Raw genomic sequence first — 20,629 nt, 5'->3', positions numbered from 1 at the left:
AACTTTATTTTGAAATAATTTTAGATTTAGAGACAAGTTGCCACGACAACAGAGTTTCTGCATAGCCTTCATGCCTGCCCTTCCCTTAACGTCAGCTTCCTCTGTCACCACGCACATCCGTCCAAACTCAGAAACTCACATGGCAAAGTTAACTAAACTCCAGACTTTATTCAGTGACACTGTTTTTGGGTTTTTTTGTTTTGTTTTGTTTTGTTTTTTACGATTTTAATTATTTGTGGGGCTCGATCTCAGGACCCTGAGATCATGACCTGAGCCAAAGGCAGACGCTTGACCGGCTAAGCCACCTAGGTGCCCCCAATGATACTATTTTATTTTTATGATTTTATCTATTTATTTGAGAGAGAGTTGGGAGAGAGCACGAGAGGGGGGAGGGTCAGAGGGAGAAGCAGGCCCCCCACTGAGCAGGAAGCCCGATGTGGGGCTCCATCCTGGGACCCCGGGATCATGAACTGTGCCAAAGGCAGACGCTTGACCGACTGAGCCACCCAGGCGCCCCGAGCGATACTATTTTAAATGACTATTGTTAATGGGAAAAAAAAATCTAAAGTTTACTGTGCACCTAAAATTCCCCCAAATCTGGCACTTCAGTGACACAGCCGCCAGGCCTTTCCTTTGCAGTTCTATGTTAGGTTGTCCTCTGCCTCCATCATCAGTGGGAGGTCTTAGGGCAGAACAATTAACCAGGACATTTTCCTGCACGATGAGGCTGAACCCCGGCTCGGTGAACACACCTGTCCGTATCCACATGCTGCATTCTCCTGAGGAAACACGCCCGAGACTGTTCGACTGCTCCATCCTGGCCAAAGCCCAGCCTACCCTGTTTCTTCGGAAACAAGGAAACGGGTTTGGTGACTTGTGAAAACAGGAAGAATGCTTTTCTTTTTGAAAGCCAGGGTGTTCTACTCAGCTGTTCAAAGGCATTCAGAGAAAACCACTTACAACCTTTGGCTTTCAGAGTGGAGTCCCAAATTCCAGCCCCGAGGTGCCTGGCAGGCACAGAGCACATGCTGGCCAGCTCGCTCCCCAGAGGTAGATGACCTGCTCTGCACGAAAGCAGCTCACAGGGAGCTGGGGCCTGCCCAGAGTCCTGCAGAGAGGCACTTGGGTCAGGCTGTGGGCGCACATGGTTCTCAAGAGGGATCAGCTGCATGTGTTAGAAGGAACCTGCAGTAGATTCCTTTGGAAGGGATGCAGAAGGCTAGGAGGGGTGGAGGTGTCCCCGAGCAGCCAAGTAGGGCTCATGGGACAAAGGTGAAGGGAAGGGGGAGGCCCCGAGAGCTTTGATCCCAGCTTCCTGGGAGGATGCTCATGAATCGAAGAAATGGAAAGAAGGAAGAAAGAAGTGAGTATAATGGGAGGAAGATGAGTTTGCTTTGTGGCACATTAATTTTGGGTGGTCAATAATGAAGTCCTGCCAGCAGCTGGAAACGCACGTCTCAGGCTCGGGAAAAGCAGGTGCACGTGTAGGTGTGGAAATTATCCACAGGAAGAATCTCGTCCTGTAAGGAAGAATGGTGAGACAGAGGAGAGCCAGCGACAGAATCGTACTGAACACAGCTTTTTGGCCACGTTCCGTGAACGTGTGGCTTACGGCAGAGCAAGAGCCAGCAAAGGAAAATGAAGAAGCTGCCAGCAATTTGGGGGAAGACGGGCAAGCAGGGTGGAGGGTCCCAGAGAAGAGCGGGTTGAGGTAAGGGGCAGGAGCAGGCTCAGACCCTAGGGAGTCGAGAGATGAGGGAGGGGGTCCATCCAGAGCAGAAAGCAAGCTCCTCTGTCAGGGGTGGGACCTACTGCAGACTTTGGTCAGGACTTTGACATGTGGAGCGGTGTTGTCTTGCCAGGACAGTCCAGGGGCAGAGATGGAGTGGGGGTGACCACGTGACAGAGAAGGATTTGTAGTAGCACCCATCCCCCCCAAAGTGGACCGTCTTTATAGTAGCTTCACAGTGAACAGTCATAAAACAAAAATGAATAAGACATCATCCTACCAGCTCTTGGAAGCTGGGCATCATTAAAAGAAAACCCTAGGAATTCCTCAAAAAATTAAATACAGAATTACCACGTGACCCAACAGTTCTACTCCTAGGTAGGTAGATGTTTGAAAGAATTGAGAGAAAGGACCCAGACAGATCCTTCTCCACCCACATTCACAGCGTCCTTATTCACAGTGGCCTGAGGCTTTGGAAGCAGCCCCGTGCCCAGTGACAGGTGACTGGATAAAGAGAACGTGGCACCTCGTACAACGGAATGTTATCCTACAAAAGGAGGGGTGTCTGACACCTGTTGCCGCACCGGTGACCCGTAAAGACCGGCTCGGTGAAGTAAAAGCCAGGACGGATACTGGCTGATCCCGCTCAGGAGATACCCAGAGGAATCAGATGTACAGAGACAGAAAATAAAATGCTGGTTCCCAGGGTCCGGGGTTAGGGCAGCAGAGAGCTGGCATCTAACCATATAGACGGGGTTACCGTGGAGTAAGATGAAATGTGGGGATGGGTGGCGTGCGCCAAGCGGGGTGAGTGTCCTTAGCGCCGCTGAACTGATTGTACGCTTAGAAAATGGTGGGGATGGTAAACTGTCCATACATTTTACTACCATTTTTTTTTAAAGAGAAAAAAAATCCTAAGTCGTCCAGTGCAGGATAAGACAAGAGGCTTCAGAACGGTGTCCTGCAGCCAAGAGACCGCACCCGTGTCGTCCCTCTTTGGGCTGCCCCGCCGCATCCCTGCATTACCCCGTTTGACCCTCGGGTAGCGGCAGGTGGGCCTGGGAGGCAGGTGTGGGTGCCGCTTGGATTGCCTTCCATCTGACCCCCACCCCGATTATCCGCACCGGCTGTGGCGGGTTAAACGGAACCGAGGATGTCCCTTCAAAGCTGAAATGGTGCTTGACCCAGAGACACTTCCAGCTTGAGGGTGCGGCAGGGGGCGGGCTGCGCTCTACCCTTCCAGCTGCTTTTCCGCGCGGCTGTAGACTCAGGGTGCACACCTCGCCCTTCCACCCCCTCCTCACCCGTGGAGGCTTTTCCATCCCCCATTGCTGTTTCCCCGTATGGCCCCACTGCTCTGCGAGGTCCGAGGAGCTTGATCCTCAACCCGTGGGAAGCGCAACCAGACTTGGTAGCTTTCCTAAGCGTCGCAGGAGGGGGTGAGGCGGGCAATCGTGCCCTCCAGCCAGACGTGGTGCTCTTCTCCTGATGCGGGCACCCGCCGCGTGAAAGCTCATGGCTTCTCGGGCCCGTGGGGGCACTGGGACCGCGCTGGGAAATGCTAGCGGGGAGCCCAGAGGTCGGACAGCCTGTGTTCCTGAGCTCACCGCACACCTCGGTTTCCTGCAGCAGGGCGGCCAGGGGACACGCTCCTTGACGGGCTCCTGGGGGCCCCCTGCCTTGCTCCGCTCCTCAGAAGGGCACTCTCCCTGGAGCCAGAGACGTTTCTCGCAATCTTCTCTCCTCTCCGGTGGTGGATGCAGGTGTCCAAACAGGGCCTGAGCCCATGCTGCATTCCACGCACGTGTGCACACATACACACACCCCCGCATCTACGCTCCTCTCCCCCGTGAGAGTCGGCCCCTCCACGCCTCCTCTGTGCACCACCAGGAACAGCTGATCAGACCCTCAGCACCATACTGTTGAAAGGCTGCCGGGGCCACGGGTCACTGCCCCCAGAAAGCACAGGCCGGCTTCGCCCATGCTATTTGTAGGCTGCCCGAGCTTTGGCCCCCCCAGAGTGGACCTCTGTAGGCTGTCCCCCACGTGGACATAGAGAAAGGATCTGATTTCTAGATTATTTCCCAACATGAGACTACTTGTAAAGGTTGACTGCAGACGACGCCTATAATTATTTCATGGAATAATAATTACCGTCCCGCAAGCTTTGTTCACCACGGCCGAATCCTTTCCAGATGTGGTCCCGTGTGGAGGTCTCCTGTCTCACCGTGGGCCGTTTATCAGGGACGGTGAAAACCGTTTTCCTTCTTCTAGAGTAAAATGAGCTGCTGTGCCTTTTCTCATGGAACGTTCTCGTGTGATGCATCCCACTGCTTCGCAGGCTTTCAGTGCTCCCAGGGTTCCAGCAGGGATGAATCGGGTTGTGAGCAGGGGGTCCGGATTACCACCCTGTGTGTCAGGAATCCGGAGATGGGCTTTATTCCAGCAAAGTCAGTTAACTGCATTGATTTTTCTGCTTATGAAACAGCCCAGTTCAGAAGCCTGGATCCTCACAGTCTCCCATCTCCGAGTTTCTGGAACTGTCACTAGCTTTCTTGTATCACTGCCCACGCTCCACCTGGCATCTCAGTTCCTGTGCACATGCCTTGGCGTGTGGCCAATCATTCCTGTGCCGCGTAGTCTAGACTGGAACTCGGGAGTGATGATGGCCTGGGCGAATGAATGATTTCTTGTGTGTAAACTGCTTTACAACTTGGTAAGACTCATTTTCATTATGGTCTTTTTTTTTTTTTTTTTAAAGATTTCATTTATTGGAGAGAGAGTTTGAGAGAATGAGTGGGAGGAGGGGCAGAGAGAGAAGCAGGCTCCCTGTGGAGCTGGGAGCCTGACGTGGGGCTCGATCCCAGGACCCTGGGATCATGACCTGAGCTGAAGGCAGACCCTTAACCAACTGAGCCACGCAGGTGCCCCTTTATTGTGGTTCAAATCCTCTTGTGCCTCACATTCCTCAAAGACTTGAGATGGTTTATAAATGGAAAACAATGTAAGAAAAAGATAAAGGCCTGTAAAGTGGCACTGTCCAGTGTGGCAGCTGCTAGCCACCTGTGGTCACCTAAGTTTAAAATCTGTTAAAGTAAAAATTAGTTTTCTCAGTAACACTGGCCACATTTCAGGGGTTCATTAGTCACGTGTGGCTAGGGGCTACTGTATTGGGTAGAAGATAGAAAACATTTTAGGGGCATCTGGATGGCTTAGTCGATTGAGCATCTGACTCTTGGTTTTTGGCTCCGGTCATGATCTCAGGGTCATGGGCTCGAGCCCCATGCTTACCAGAGTCTGCTTGAGGGATTCTCTTTCTCTCCCTCTCTGCCCCTCCCCTGCTCGTGCTCTCTTTCTCTCAAATAAAATCTTTAAAACACATTTTAGGGAAACCTAGGTGGCTCAGTCAGTTAGGTGTCTGACTCTTGATTTTGGCTCAGGTCATGACCTCAGGGTCATGGGATCAAACCCTGTGTCAGGCGCCATGCTCATCATGGAGTCTGCTTGAGATTCCCTCTCCCTCTGCCCCTCCCCCTGCTCTCACACACGCGCATGCTCTAAGTCTTAAAAATAATTTTTTTTTCATCACAGAAAAAAATCTGTTTGTGCAATACTGGGCTGAAAAATGAATAAGAAAAAGTACTTGTTACTACAACACAGGGCCTGGGACACAAGAATTGCTCAAAATACCTGCAAAACAAATGCATGAAAATGTCTTGGTTCTGTCCAGGGTAAGGATTGATTTTTCATAAAGCAGGGGGGCCTGACAAGTGAGGAAGGACAGTGCTGTTATAAAGTCTTACTCACATGCAAAGTTTGTGGTATTACTATTAATAATCTACCATTAATGAGCGTTTACTACGTGCAAACTCTGATAAAAATTTTAGTGACCATCTAGCTTTTCCCATTTGGTCTTCAAAAACAGGTTAGCAAACTATGACCCATGGCCAGCTCTGTTCTGCCACCTATTCCTGTTAATAAAGTTTTACTGGAACCCATCCATGCCCATTCTTTTCCCCATTGTCTGTGGCTGCTTTTCCCAGTGAAATACTAGTGACACAGACTCTGTGGGCCACAAAGCATAAGATACTTACTGTCTGGCCCTTTACCACAAAAGCTTGTTGCCCTTGTGGGCAAACGCTTCCCCAGTGCAGGCCATTCCCGTTGCATGGCTGGGAAAATGAGGCTCAGAGAGGGAGAGCCCTCACAGCCCGTAAGCAACGGAGGCACAACGTGAACTCGGGTCTGACCCGAGCTTCAGCTTGTGCCTTTGCGGCTGTTTGTTGGAGCATAAGGCTTTATCCCTGGAAAGGGGCTGCGGGCGTGTCTGCCATGGATCCCTCGCTCTTGGGAGGGGAAAAGGAGGGCGTGGCGGGCCCTGGGCCACCTAGCAGGAACCCCAGAGCCCCGTCCCGCCCCTGTGTCCCCACCTGCATCTTTTCTTCTCCTGGCTTCAGGAGGTCGGCTCTGCTCCCCGAGAGGCCCTTCTGCTCTGCACACCCCCTGTGATGTGTGTCCTCCTCTCAAAAGTGGCAGGAAGTATGTGGCATCTGGTCCACGCTGGCCCTGTGGTGGCTTTGTCTGCAGAAGTATCATCTTTAGGTCTCAAATCTGAGAAAATGGATTTGGATTTTTTTCTGATCTCCCATTAGAGACTTGTTAAGGGTGAAATGGGCGCTCCAGGGATGGTGATACCAGAGGTGACCCTGTGGAATTTAGCCTTGCCGCGTGTCCTTGGAGCCTCTCGGGCCACTCCCAAGGGATCGCAGTAGAAACAACAGCAATGAGGGGCGCCTGGGTGGCTCGGTTAAGCGTCTGCCTTTGGCTCAGGTCGTGATCGCGGGGTCCTGGGATCGAGTCCCACATCAGGCTCCTTGCTTAGCGGGGAGTCTGCTTCTCCATTCTCCCCCCTGCTCATGCTCTCTTTCTCTCTCAAATACATTAAATCTTTAAAAAAAAAAAACAAACAAAAAACAGCAATGATAAGACCTACCAGGTGCGCTTCCAATCCCTTATCCCCCCTTGTTTCAGCCGCGCGACGGCAAGAGGCAGGTTGGGATGAGGGGCCTGAGCCTCGGTGGACAGGAGGCGTCGCCTGGGGTTGCAGAGTTAGCGCTGGACTTGAACCCAGGCAGCGTGGCTTCCGAGTCCTGCCCTCCCCATCTCGCTTAACTGCTTCTTGACCTTCCTGTTTGACTTGCTGGCGTGTCCTTCTGCCCTCTCTCTGTGGAATTTCTCCAGGGCCTTAGATTCAAACAACATGTGTTGACCTTTTGCTGAGGGAACAAGAGGAGGAAAAAGAGCAGACCTCCCTCCTCGCACTAACTTTGCTCAAAGCACACGGGCTGTCGGGCGTTCTTCTCTTCAGCGGGTGTAAGCTGTTAACTGTCGGCTTTCCTCTCTGGGTCTTAGGGACGCTTTTGCATTTGCTTCTTGCTTTTTAACACGTATGCGATGTGCTAGGAACTTCGGAAGACCCGTATTTCATGTCTGTTTTCTTGACTCCCCGTAGTGCCTGGGAATTCCTGAGCAGTGGTATTTTTTGCCTTTGGCTGAATCAGGCACGAGGTGGGGGCACAGCTGTGGGACCCGCGAGCAGAGGGCATTGTCTCGTGGCATCTGCTTGGCTCCGGTTTAGGTACAGTCTGAGACGAGGCCCTTTCTAAGTGTTAGGAGCACTTTTATTTTATCCCTTTGATTAAAAAGTTATATGTATAAGTCACTTGCTGATTTTGTTGGTGCGTTTTGGCTAATGTGAATTGAATGTTTCCTCTGTTCCAGAGACTGTTAAACACTGTTCACGTATCAGGTCAGTTAGTCTTCACAAGAACATCATCAAGTAGATACTGTTGTTATTTCCTTGCCTCACAGGTGAGGAAATGAGGCCCAGAGAGGGTGAGCTACTTGGCAGATGTCACACAGCTAGTTAAGGGCACAACTAGGTTTTGAAACAAGCTGGTCTGACTGTCACTGTGCCTTCAGTGCCAGAAGCTTGAGGCCTAACAGTTAGAGGGAAAGAACTCCAAAGAAGCAGGTTGACCGCCCTTCACTTGTAACATGAGAACAGCTTCTGGCCAAGGAAACCCCAGCCCTACCCGTGGCCCGAAATAGCCACTGCCTGCTGCCTCGTGCTGCCTACGCTGCTCAGGCCGTTCCTGGTCACACACAGGCGGGCACGCAGATGCGTGGATGGGGCAAGGATGAGACGTACCTTTTCCTTCCCAGAGACACACACACCTGGGGCTTTGGTGGCAGAGGCCGTCTCTCCACCCCAGAGCCTGGAGCCGTGTGCGTGTGAACCCCTCTGTCCGCAGACTTGGCCAGGATCAGCTTTTGTGGACTCAACAGATATTTACTGCATCCCTACCACAGCTCATTCTTCTCAGTGTTCAGCGAACGAAACGTGGCTCAATCCCCATTCTTCGTTCTGGTTTCATCCTTCGTTCTGCTCTGTGTCGAGGAGGCAGCCAGACCAGGAGGCAGCCTGATAAGATTTGAAAGGGGGAAGGGGCATCTGGGGGGAGCTCAGGAGCTCCTGCTGTATTTTCTACTCAGGCCAAGCCAAGAGACCAATGGGCATTTGACCCTTTTCTCAGAGCAGAAATCACTGTCCGTGTTCTAGAGGTGCTCAATAGAATGATCGCTGTAAGACTGGCAACGTTGGTAAAGCGTCTTGCATTTCTGCAACATCTTTCCCAACATTTCCCCTTAAATTGTCTCCTTGGACCATCAGAACAATCCTGTGGAATTAGGCCTGCCTTCCCCTCCCTATGGAAAATGAGGCTCTGCAAGTTGGTCGGGATAAAACTAGGTAGGACCACACCCCACTTTTTGCTTTCCCTGCAGCCCGTGAACTTGGGGGCAGGAGAGGTGGCTATAAGCCTCCTCCCTGTTCTCTCTAGAGGGATGCTCTCAGGTGGAACTTTCTGGCAGTGACGGAAAGATGCTGTGTCTGCATGGCTCAGTAATGACCGCTGGCCACATGTGGCTATGGAGCATTTAAAATAGGGCGAGTGTGGCTGATTTCATGGTAAGTAGAGGGTAGATTTAAACAGCCACATGTGGATACCGTCCTGGACAGCACAGTTCTTGAGGCTTTAAAGGGGAAGGAGCGCGGGAGTAGAAGACGAAGAATGCAGTCTTCTGCTCCCATCATGACCGAACATCCCAGCACATTAGGTCCTCTGCACCCACCTTCTTGGGATTCAGAATCTATGAGGTTAGCTGTCAAAACGCAAGACTCGGGTGCTTCTCTGAGGCCAGCACTCCCCGCTTTGCCCCCATCAGGGCTACTTCTTGTGTGTAAGAGCTTTTATTCAAAGATTTTTCATTGGTTTAAAGAATAAGACGGTGCAAAAAGGGTTTAAAATGATTGCTCTCAAACAGCAGTGAAACTCATTGGGGACAAGGCAAGGTGGTCTACCCAGAAAACCGCTTCAAAGCATAAACAATGGAAAAAAATTTGTCTATGGGGTTTACCCATACACCGTGCAGGGGGGATCGCTTGTACGCTTCTTTGTATAAATTTAAAGTTTAAAATTTTACGTTTGTTTCAAAGCCAAGAAAGACACCACAAGGACACTGTGATTTCATTATATTCTGTCCCAGCTGGCTTTCCTCTGTCTGCCTGGGGTTCCAGGGACAGTGGCGATTGTCTCCTTTTAACATATGTGGGAGCTCGTTTCCTTTGGATTACCTGCCTTGTTCCTGGCTGGAGAGCCTACTGTGCTTTGAGAGCAAGCTGCTTTCCTAGGAAAATGAAAACAAATTTTCCAGTTGCCTGAACCGCAGCTAGGTTTCTGCTGGAAGACACTTGAGAGAGAGCCCTCTCCAGGTCACTGAAGAGTCTAAGACACCTTTTCTATCCTGTTGCATTTTCACATGTGGCTCGTTAACAGGACTGAACCCAGGTAACCATGTCAGGTCTCATCTGGGTGCTGTCAAGTCTTCCCGTGAGTGGGGTTGTAACTTTTGTTCCTCTTATTAAATGGGACCTGGCGTTAAACCTGAGAAGGAAAGCCAGAGCTTTAAGCATCCCAGTATTATAACTGATGGGCATGACACCTGCCAGAGTATGGGGTGTCTGCCTTCTGATGGGGCTGGCTCAGAGGCTGAATCCCTTACCTGTAGCCACCAAAGGGAAACCCAAGGGCCCCAAGCCCAGTGAGGATGCGTCTTGCACAGACGTCTTGCCCACAACTGGAGATGTGAATTAAAATTCAAATTAATTGGGTTTTCCTCTCCAGAGATCGCAGAGGATATTAAAATCCATCAAAGAATATTGAAATCTTCATAGATTACATGTGGCTAATATATTTATAGATGTTGTATGTATTATATATAATATAGAAGTATATATTGTATATATAAATATTAGATACGGAATAGAAATACAATCTATTACTCTGGATAAATTTTTGCTTTTTGAACCCAGCCACCCTCCCTCACCCGCACATCGATGGAAGATCTATCTTTATTCATGCACTTATTTATACGTTATCCTTGTACTTATGTATAGATCGACAAGTACATGTGATAACAGAGTTTTTTCATTTTAAAATCATAGAAACTGGGGTACCTGGGTGGCTCAGTCTGTTAAGCATCTGCCTTTGGCTCGGGTGATGATCCCAGGGTCCTAGGATCAAGTCCCACGTCAGGCTCTCTGCTCAGTGGGGAGTCTGCTTCTCCCTTTCCCTCTGCCTGCCGCTCCCCCTGCTTGTGCTCTCTCTCGCTCGCTCTCTGTCAAATAAACAAATAAAACCTTTAAAAATAAAATCATAGAAACCACAGGGACTAGTAAGAGCCAAGGATATGCTGTTTGACTTGCAAATGTGGCCTGCGAATGTAGGCTCACAGGGTTCAGTCCCTCTGCCGGGGTGAGGGAGCGTCCAGACCCAGAGCTCGGTGGCAGGGCCACGCTCCAGCTCCGAGCCGCAGTGAGCTTCGTGCTTCAGATCGAGCTGATGCTTCATTTGCGGTGAGAAGGGGGCGCTGGGTGCTTAGTGAACACACTTGGATTATACTAGGCTACTTGAAAAGCCCAGTGGGGTTGGTCACTACCTGCTTTCGTAGTAAAGAATCTCCTCTGACTCTTGACCAAAGCCAGGCCTGATGTCCGCCCACTGACCTTGGGGGGACTGTATCACCGATGAGGTTGTAGACGTGCTGTACACGGTTTTAGGGCTCCATGTAGATTTTACATTGACCCTGGAATTGGAGGCATGAAGGGGGGTAGCAGAGTGGTGGTTTCTTCCGTCGGCCTTGCCCACCTGCCCTTGCTGCCAGCCGTGCATATTTCCTGGCGGCCAGAGTCGAAGCCCTCCAGTGCAGGGGCTCCCTGTGCCCCTGTGGACAGCCTCGCCATTGGCCCTCCCCCAGGGAACTGGGCCTTCTGTCCTTTTCTGCCTGCTGCCGAGTTAGTGGCCAGCTCACGTAGTGGTGAATGAAGTGCTTACAGACGGTCGGGAAGACTTGGGGATTTGGGGTGTGTGTGTGTCTGTGTGTTCGGCCCTGTGCTGAGTGAACGTGTCGTTGCTCGAGGGCACACGCGAATCGTGGTGCTCAGGTCAGAATTTAGCGTCCAGGAGGCTCCCGAGTACATGGGTTTCCAAAGTGAAATTGTCAAAAGAATTTTCAGCTCTGTGGCGGTGCGGTAATTACACAGACAACAAACATGTGGCCCTGTCTTTGAAACAAGGACCCTTTTCTTGTGAGGTTAACATCCGGAGGATGTTCTGGAAGAGTTATAATTTTTCATGCTCTTAATAATGAAATGACCTTTTAGTTCTTCATAATAAAGCAGATGCTTTGAACGTGCAGACTGGGGGGCATTAACATGCACGGGAAGTGATAACAGGACAGTGTTTCTACAGGCAGCAGCAGGAGTTTCGGGTTCTGTCCTGCTCCCGTGGACTGACTACGTGTTCTGGAACCACCGCAGGGCTGGGACCGGCTATGTGTGCTGTACAGGGGAGGGTACCGAGGACGGGCAGAGCCACCCAAATGGTTGCGTTGGCTTCTGGGGCCCCTGCCTGCTTTCCCCACACCACCTAGAGCTGGCCCTGTTTGAATTTATCCACGTCACTGTCTCCCCCTACACCGCCCGCACAGGGGCGCAGGGCGACGATGGTAGGAACCTAGAGCTATTTCTAAAACAAAAGTAAAGACGCCAAAGGCAGAGAAGAGGGCTCTGCTAGCGAGCCAGTGCAGGAGAATGTCCCCTTGACTTTGAGACTTCAACAGGAGTACAGTTGCTTTTAAGAAATAGTTGGCAGAAGAAGAAAGGAAGTGAAGTCAGTGACGTTTGACTTCCACGCTGGGCTTTGCCCTTCCCCCAGCGTCGCTTTCCAGCACTGGATTCCCCTGGGCTAGGGTGTTATCTGTGAGGAGGAGGAAATTGCTTGTTATGAATATTAATGAAGCCACAGGACGCTGCCCCCCATTCCCCCCCTTGCCCACCCAATCCAGAGGACTCTCGCCAGAATATCTACATTATGTCCTTGGAGCTAAGGCGTTCCTTAGCTGCACTGTCCAGTGGCATGCCTATTTGGAAGTTTGGGGTTACTTACAGTAAGTTCCAAGTAATATCTGCACACCCACGTATCAAGTTTCAGTTGTGTCCTGCCTCCTTTTTTTAATGTGTGGCATTTAGTCAAAATCAGGACATTCTGGCTCGGTAGCTGGGTCTTCCTTTTTGTTCTGGTGTTGGGGGGCAGCGGGGTGAGGGAAGGGGAGCTTTCTAGCTCCTGCAAGGCTGCCCGTGATGGCGGAGGCGCCGTGGGTGGGCGGTTCTGTAAGGCAGAAAGCCTCCATTTCGGGCCGGAGCTCCTTTCTGCTCCGAGTGCATGAGGAGAAGAGTAAGCAGGAAACACAGCTACAAGCAGGCACCTGACAGGGCCAACAGAATGGCCTAATGGTCAACCTCTCTAGTAGAGACTGGATTAATAACCATTTGCTAAAAATCCAGAGATGCGTCAACCCTGTCGCTGGGTGAGCCATGGACTGAGGACTGTCTCCAAAGCAGAGCCCGGGTCTGAGTCCGTTGCTTGAACATCCCCCAGGGACCCCATTTTGGGGGAGTCTGATCCAGTGGGCGGGGATATGAGAGACAGACAAGGGAGGATACCTGGGGTTCCTACGTTGGGGTTCGAGCATGGGACAGAACAGCCCCATCACCAAGGGGATTAATGCAGGAAGAGGATTAGGTTTGGGCAGTGAGCTAATTAACTCTGGAGCCTCTTGAGTTTGAGATACTTGCAGGGTCATTCGTGCAGAACCTCTGGATGGTATGAGAAGGACGGTCCCTGCGTCAGTAGCTAGAAGCAACGTTCGGGTACAGATCGGGCCTCATGAATCGAGGGATCACACAGGAAGAAGTAGCAAGTGACGAGAGAACAGACCCACCCAGGCATTCCCGAAGAACACACATCTCTCAGGAGTGGCCTGAACGGGAGGAGGTAGCAGTGAGGACGGGCGTCGAGGGGGATCTGGGAGCCTGGAGAGAAGGGCCTCCTGAAGCTAGAGAACAGAGCCCCAGAAGTTCGGGGCGCTCTCCCTGGCGAGCTTACACAGGCACGGGGTGGTTTAGGCAGTGATGAGGTTGACGTAATCCTTCACAGAAGCACTTCGGGGTGTGGTGGGGACAGAATCCATATTTAATTGGAAGAGAAGTGAGTAGTGATTAAGGCAATCTACCACCACGTCTGTTTTGGCAGCTGAGAAGAAGCAGAGGGATGGAGGATAACAGGTAAACTGTTGAGGTGGAGGAGAAAGGAATGGGTTAAAGAAAGCATCCCGAAGCCATTGATAACCCGGGCTGGAAGCATAATGGATGTTTTCTCTCCCTTAATTCCAGAGCAGCTGTAACTGCCCAGTGGGTCTGGGTGCTCTGTGTCCCCTGTGATGTCATCTACAGTATATGCTTAGTTAGAACCAGTGGAATGAATGGAGTTCCCTGCCTGTTGCAGGAAGCCAGGGGCTGGGCAAGGAGCCAGCCGCTCTGTTTCTCTCTGCCCTGACTTTGCTAGCCCCTGGCTTTGCTTCCTTAAGCACGTGCGTTCCTCCTGCCCTCCTCTGCCCAGCCTGACAACCTTGATGAATCGGAGGTGGGGTCAACAGTTCCAGAAGGCTCCAAGGCTCAGCACTGCTTTAGCCGAGAATGGAGGTCACTCTCCCAATGTTGGAGGCATAGAGCGATGGCATCCGTGGGGTTGAATCACAGTCCGTCCTGACTCGGGTTCAGGGTTTTAGTCCGCTCTGAGCACCTCTCACTTCCGACTCTAGGCCCCATGCCCGGATTTTTACCTTTTTTCTTTTTCATTCATCCCTTTCACTTAAGTTGGATCATGGCTTTCTTGAACAGTTGGTTTAAAGATATTAGCCAGATTTGTTGTTGTAAAGGGTGTTTTGTCTCTGGAATGTTCTTTTCTCATTTGTACATAAATTCACAGAAACCACTGGCACCGTGCTCGGAGGGGTGTAGGCTGGACCCCCTTGGCTCAAGTTCAGGCTCACGATCTCGTGATAGCTGACATTAGGCAAGCCACGTGGTTCTTTGTGCCTCGGTTTCTAAAGCTGTTTAGTGGTGGTACTGAGGGCACCTGCCTCATAAAGCTGCCACGAGGGGTAAATGAGTTTGTGCTTGTAATGTGCTCAGCATGGCCAACCATGCCCAGGAACTACCTGCCATTATCAGTATTCATTTCCTCTCTGCTGCTTAAGGCCCTGGTTGATCAACATCGGCTACAGCCTGGAGCCACAAGAAATGTAAATATACACCCAAAACTCTGGGAAGTGCCCACATCTTTGTCATCTACCACCCAGCGGGTTGGTGCGGGGGAAGTCTGCACCCTCCCCGTACCTGGGACGCCTGTCCTGCCTGCTTCTGCCCCCATTCTCACCTCCACACGCGTGGGTCCCCGGGGCCCCTCAGTCTTGCTTTTCCTCTTCCCGAGGGCTTTCCACACAGCTCGTTGTCTGTTCTAGGCTGAGGGCCCTTGGGGGCAGAAACCTGGGCTGTCGGTGATCTCCATGCTGTCCTAATGATGCCAGAATCACCCAAGTGTGGATGGGGAAAAAATATAAAACGAGACCAAGTTAAAATGATGACAAAATAGCTCTTCCCCATCACTTTCAAAGCACAAGTCGACTTCTTTGTCTGCAGAATGACTGGGGTAATTTCCAGGTCTCCCTCCAGCGCTGATAGTGGCAGCCAGAGAAGGGAGAGGCACAAATAACAGGGGAGTGGAAAGGAAGACGTGAAGGTCGCTACTGAGTGCCGTGGCGCTGGCACCGTTTCCAGGAACGTTTCCACTGCTAACGCTTTCGTTCCCACCCCCTTTGCCTTTGCTCTCAGGGAAGGCCGCTCGAACGCCCACATCGGAGGAAATTACCAAAGAATCGGAGATGTCCTGCTGAAGAACGTTCAGGGCATGAAGGTGAGCTGCTTTGGGACTGGGTGGGACGTTCCCTAGGTCCCTATAATGCGGGGGTGCCGGAGGCCTGGGCTGTAACCGCTGTCCGCGGGCTCACGGGACCCGAATCGACCATCTAGGGTAACGCAGCCCCGGGTAAACTCCTCTGTCTTCTCAGATCATCTTATTTGCAAGCATGTAGGGAAATGCAGTCACTTGGGCGGGGGGAAGCATTTGTAGTCCTTTTTCTCTTCAGAAGCTCTGTGTGGTAATCAAAACAGGAGGTATTTTCTGTGACTAAATCATTCAGAACTCATTTAAAAAATTTTTGTAGACGAAACGTTTTGGGTTGACTGAACGTTTCACTTTTCGTCAGTTGATTTTGGCTTCTTGTAAGTGTGACAGAAATATTGGATTCAGAGCCATGGAGGAATTCTGTCAGTCCTATGACTTTTTAAGCCCTTGTACCAGGCCCAGATCTCTAAGCAGCGAGCGACGTCCGCGGCGATAGAGAATGGACGTACACCCCAAGAGTCAGTCCGTATCGAGCCAACCTTCTGCGTCATTTTTGAAATCTACTCCATCTCTTACATCTGAAGTTTTCATTTTTACATTTTCACTTTAATATAGAATGTCTTAATTCACACAGCTTACCTTTTGAATACAAATACATCGATGTTTGCATTTTAAAGCGATCTTCCTACATGCTGACTGCCCGAAGCCTCTCTCATCACCTTACCTAATAACTAGGAGCAAACCCTGAAGAGGGCAGGTCGCTCCTACCGCCACCACTTCCAGCCCTCCCTCCCCCCCTCCGTCCATCCGTCCATCCATCCGTCCACCTAGTACCAGCTGAGCGCCTGCAGTGTCTGAGACACGGATGCGATAGAAGTTACCGCTGGAGTTTGAATTACTTCCCAAGAATCTGGCTAAGTTTTTTAGTGCTTCATTTTCCCCCCTGAGAATGGTCTATCTCATGAGGTAGGACAATGGGTGGGGGGCAGACGGGGGTAGACAGAAAAGACAGGCTCTGAAGCTACCCAAGAGATTTCCTGTGTCTCTGAACAAAGATCAAGCTCTTATTTAGCAGGCCCTGAAGTATTGCTCACTTCTTCTCCATGTTCAAAAAGCAGCGCTCCCCTCTGGGCAAGACGAGAGGGAGGCCGGGAAGCTCGCGGGTGGCAGAAAGCTATGTAGCCAGAGCTGCAGAGAATTATCTGAGATGTTCTACGGCTGTGGTATTTTTAATGCCATCAGTCAGGCTGATGTACAAACCTCGATGTAATAGTAACGACGTCTTTCTACTTTCCACAGTATTTTTTATTCATATATTTTACTTTTTAAAGCAATTTTTGAAGTGTGCAGAAGAACCGAGCAGAAAGCTCACACAGAGAGGCCCCGTGTTCCTGCCCGGCTACTCGCGCACACGTGACCCCGAGTACTGACCGCGTGCGTGGCTGTGGCATGTTGTTACAACTGACGGCCGTTATTATTCGCGAAGTCCATGGCTCACATTAGGCTTTGCTCTTGGAGTGGTACATTCTGTGGGGTTTTGCCAAGTGCAGACGGTCGTGTACTCCCACGATGGGAGGACACAGGACGGTGTCGCTGCCCTAAAACCCCTCCGTGCTCTGCCTGTTTGTCCCTCCCCTCCCCCAACCCCTGGCAGCCCCTGATCTTCTCCCGTCTCCATAGTTGTGCCTTTTCCAGAAAGTCCTATAGTTAGAATCACATAGAGTGCCGCCTCTTCAGACCGGCTTCTTCACTTGTTAAAGATTATTCTTTTTTCTTTTACAATATGCGTTTGTCACTGTTGTACTTTTCCAGTTCTTTTCCTCACAGGAAGCTTCTTTTCCCACGTTCTGCCTGTTTTCTTGGCCCAGTGGGGATCCCCCCTTTCCCCCAGTGCTCCCTTCACCTGGCGGCTGACCCTCGAACAACATGGGTTTGAACGGCACGGGTCCACTTATACGCAGAATTTTTTCCGTAAATACAGTAGGGCCCCGTATTATATGTCGTCTTCCTTGTGATGAGAAGTGTAACACTGTGTGTTAATCAACTCTTTGTGGTGACCGGAGGCTTCTAGACAAGAGGCTATTACTAATAGTTAAGTTTTGAGGGAGTTAAAAGTTAAATGCCAGTTTTTAACTGCGTGGGGGCGGCCGTGCTCCGAGCCCCGGCGTGGTTCAAGGACCCGCTGTGTGAACCTGCCAGGGAGGGCTCCCGCCTCACTTACCCCTTCAAGGAGGCTTGGCCTCCGCCATGGCCTCCGGGGACGGCAGTTGGAGACCTGCCAGCCCATTCCCTGCCCCCTTGGGGACAGTCCCCAGAGTCGACCTGTTTACCAGCTGTCCTTTGTCGCTCGCCCACAGAGAGCTGACAGGCGTGGGCCTCCAGCCTCCTCTCTGTTCACCTCACACCTGAGACTTCCTAAAACATGCTCGGTCTGTGCTTGTAGCCGTTGTCTCTGCTCAGTCTGGTGAGTTGGCATTTTTGTGTTGAGTCGGCTTCACCGGCTGCTGGCATGTGAGTTAGTGTGCGGATGCCATGGGCATTTATAGCCTGGAGCTCTGTGCAAGCAGAATCAAAATAGGTCGGGAGGTTCAGACAGCCACTGGAGCCTTTTTTAGAATTTGTTCGGGTTGCTTTTTCTTGTAGTGGTTATAGTTGGTTTTAAAGAACTTTTATGAAGTATGAAGGGAGGGCAGCAGAAGCTTCTAGAGATGTAGAAGCCCAGGTTAGCACTTCTGTCCAAAATGCGTAGGGATCTGCAGCTTGCAGTGTCCTTCCTGCACCCCCCCCGCCCCCCAACACACAAACCCGTGTATTTACCTGCATTTGCAGGGCTCAGTGAGGGTGCCATCGTCAGCTTTGGCTGGACTGGTGGTTCCCGGGCCCTCCACTCATGACCATGACCGAGGCAGTTAGGCCAGGGGCTGCAGTCCCCACCTGAAAGATACGCAAATTGTGATCTCCGGCTCGTCGGTGAACTTCCACCCAGAAACATTTGCCCAGGTGCACAAAGGCACTCCACAATCACACGAATACAAGAGCCTTTCATCCAGGCTGGGACCTTCACGCAAGCCCTCTGTCTCCTCGAGTGTCCAACTCCTGCCCCCTCTCCTTAAACTCCCACCACACGACTCCTCCTGGCTCTCAGTTTGCTCTCTGCTGCGTGACTCGACCTGCTCCCCGGTGCCCGACCCCTCCCAGCGAGCTGAGCCGCCGGTCACCATCTATATACAGGCAGCTGCGTCCCTCTGGTTGGGAGGATACAGTCCAAACCCAGAACGTGACGAAGAAAGCCTTCATATTCTAGCCTTGGATGATGTTTCCAGGCCCTTCCCCCGTCCTTCACATTCCACTCTGCTCCAGTGGACCATGAACTCGCCTTTCCAGGCACTCAAGTTCTTGCAAGACTCCTGCCTCGGCTGGGTGCATGCCTGGGTTCATTTGCTCTTTTTTTTTTTTTTTTTTTTTTAAGTAACCTCTACTCCCAACATGGGGCTCCAGCTCACAACCCCAGGAAAACACGAGTCACATGCTCTAGCAGCTGAGCCAGCCAGGTGCCCCTCATTTGCTCATTAATGCATGCAGGGAACAGGCACTGAGCACCTACTGTGTGCATCAGGCCCCGAGGATATAGGAACATGACAGATGTGCTGTCTTAAAATGAAATAGGGGACTGCACATGTGATAACGTTGTATAGACAGCACGTGTGCACGCACACGCACAAGGGTGTGTGTAACTGGTAGACTCCAGACAAACTCCAGACTGGACCACTTCAGTCTCTTGGTGTTGACGTCATGCTGTAGTCACACAGGATGGTGAGGCTGGGGGAGGCTGGGTGAAGGCCCTCCCTGGACATCTCTTTGCAAGTTTCTATGAATCTGTGTATTTTTTTAAAGTAATCAACCCCAGCAGGGGAGCAGGAGAGCAGGGGACATCATGTGAGAAGGGCGACAGTGGACAAACGCAGCCTAAGTACAGGAAGCTAAAGGTGTCCCTAACTGGTGGAGGCTAGTGGTGTCGAGGGAGTTGCTGAGGCCGACAGGGGTCCAAACAGGAGTGTTGTGTGCAGAGGCTCTGAGTGCAACAGCCTGGCACGTTCAAGTTCAGGGTGGCCCTGCGATGATGGCAAGAAGCAAGATAGGAGGGGTAGGAGATTATATCATGGGCCCCGCGTGCCCTGCTGAGGACTCTGGAGGTTGTCCCGAGATGGGGGTGGCTCTTGTCATGTTCCAGCCAAGAGGCTATGAGCTGAGCTCCATCGGCAGTTCCTGTCATTGGCTTAGGTGTGGAGGGGTGAGGCGTGGAGGCAGAGGCCCCATGGAGACACGCCCACAGTGGCAGGTGGTACAAGGCCAGACCAGGGCAATGACCGTGCGGAGAAAGACAAGAAAAGGTTTGATGTTTTTAGGAGGTAGAATCGGAAGGACTTGGTAAAGGATTCAAAAAATGGGGGAATCTGGAATGTTCTCTTGGTTTTCTTGTCCCAAGCCGGGGTGGCGGCCCCCGTCCTAAGGCTAGAGAATCTCAGGGCGGCCCGGCCGAGGCAGGCGGTGGGCCTCCCATCCAGACCTGCCTGCCGCGTCTCAGGCTCTTCAGGAAGCCTTTGTGGGGCGTGGCGAGCGGCGCGGGGAGAGCAAGCCCGCCCCTGGGGGGACAACTGCTGTTCTCTCGTTCTGGACATCCTTGTGCCCATCTTACTACCTTTGTCTGTCTGGAAACGTCCTTCCCTTGTGATTCTTCCCCACCTGCCCTGGAGAATGAATTCCTCTGTTAATGCTTTTTTCTCCAACTCTGTACCCTCGCTAGTCTCCACCATGAGCTATGACAGGAAAGGAATCTCCAACGGCGCGTGCTAAAGATGGTCCAGCAGACTTTATTCAGGACTGTTGTGACTGGGGTAGAGTCCCCTGCAGTGGGGTTTTCAGTGGGGAAGAGACTGGGCTCAACTCTGAAGACAGCTCGGGCAATCGGGGATTTCTAGCCAAGGGGCAGCGTGGGGGTCAGAGGATGGGAACGTAAGCAGAGGAAACATCGGGTAAGTCGGGTTCTGGCTGAACCAACCCAACAGCCTTCTTTGCTGAAGATGGGGTGATCTGATACCACTTGGGGATGATGAGAGATGAGGAACCCAATGTCAAGGGTGACCCGACATCCAGGGTGGGGGGGGTTCTGGTTAGGCTGACTTAGCAGGGTTTCTGCTAACACTGGCTTTCAGTGAGGAAGCTCACAGGTCAAGGAGAAGGCTCGGGAGCCTGAAGAAAGGTTGGTCAAGCGAAGCATCTCTGTCGGACCCCAGTAGAGGAGGGTCCGTGTCTAAGTGTCACGCAACTCCCTAGGATCGAGCCGAGCAGGTGGCGAGTGGCAGATGCTTACTGATAAGTGAAAGGGGTGAGTTCCACAGAAATAAATAACTATGACATTTATTGAATGGGCCCTGGTCTCTTTGTCATCTGGTGACATTTAGAAGAAAACCAC

The 20,629-nt window shown here is 51.6% G+C and overlaps 1 protein-coding gene across 6 annotated transcripts in view; it reads left to right on the top strand.

Moving 5' to 3' along the window:
• Positions 1–20,629, top strand: part of FARP1 (FERM, ARH/RhoGEF and pleckstrin domain protein 1) — a 267,299-nt gene that overhangs the window by 229,298 nt on the left and 17,372 nt on the right. For all 6 annotated transcript variants that reach the window (XM_045810988.2, XM_087865037.1, XM_045810987.2 and 3 more), the window contains one exon: positions 15,084–15,165. In XM_045810988.2, coding sequence (XP_045666944.2) covers positions 15,084–15,165 — 82 coding nt within the window. The remainder of the gene's footprint in view (positions 1–15,083; positions 15,166–20,629) is intronic.

Source organism: Ursus americanus, chromosome 10 (genome assembly GCF_024610735.1).
Source record: "Ursus americanus isolate L20-20 chromosome 10, mUrsAme1.1.p, whole genome shotgun sequence".
NCBI classification, from domain to species: Eukaryota; Metazoa; Chordata; class Mammalia; order Carnivora; family Ursidae; genus Ursus; species Ursus americanus.
Note: the sequence above shows the minus strand (reverse complement) of the source record. Positions and strands in the feature narration are given on the sequence as shown.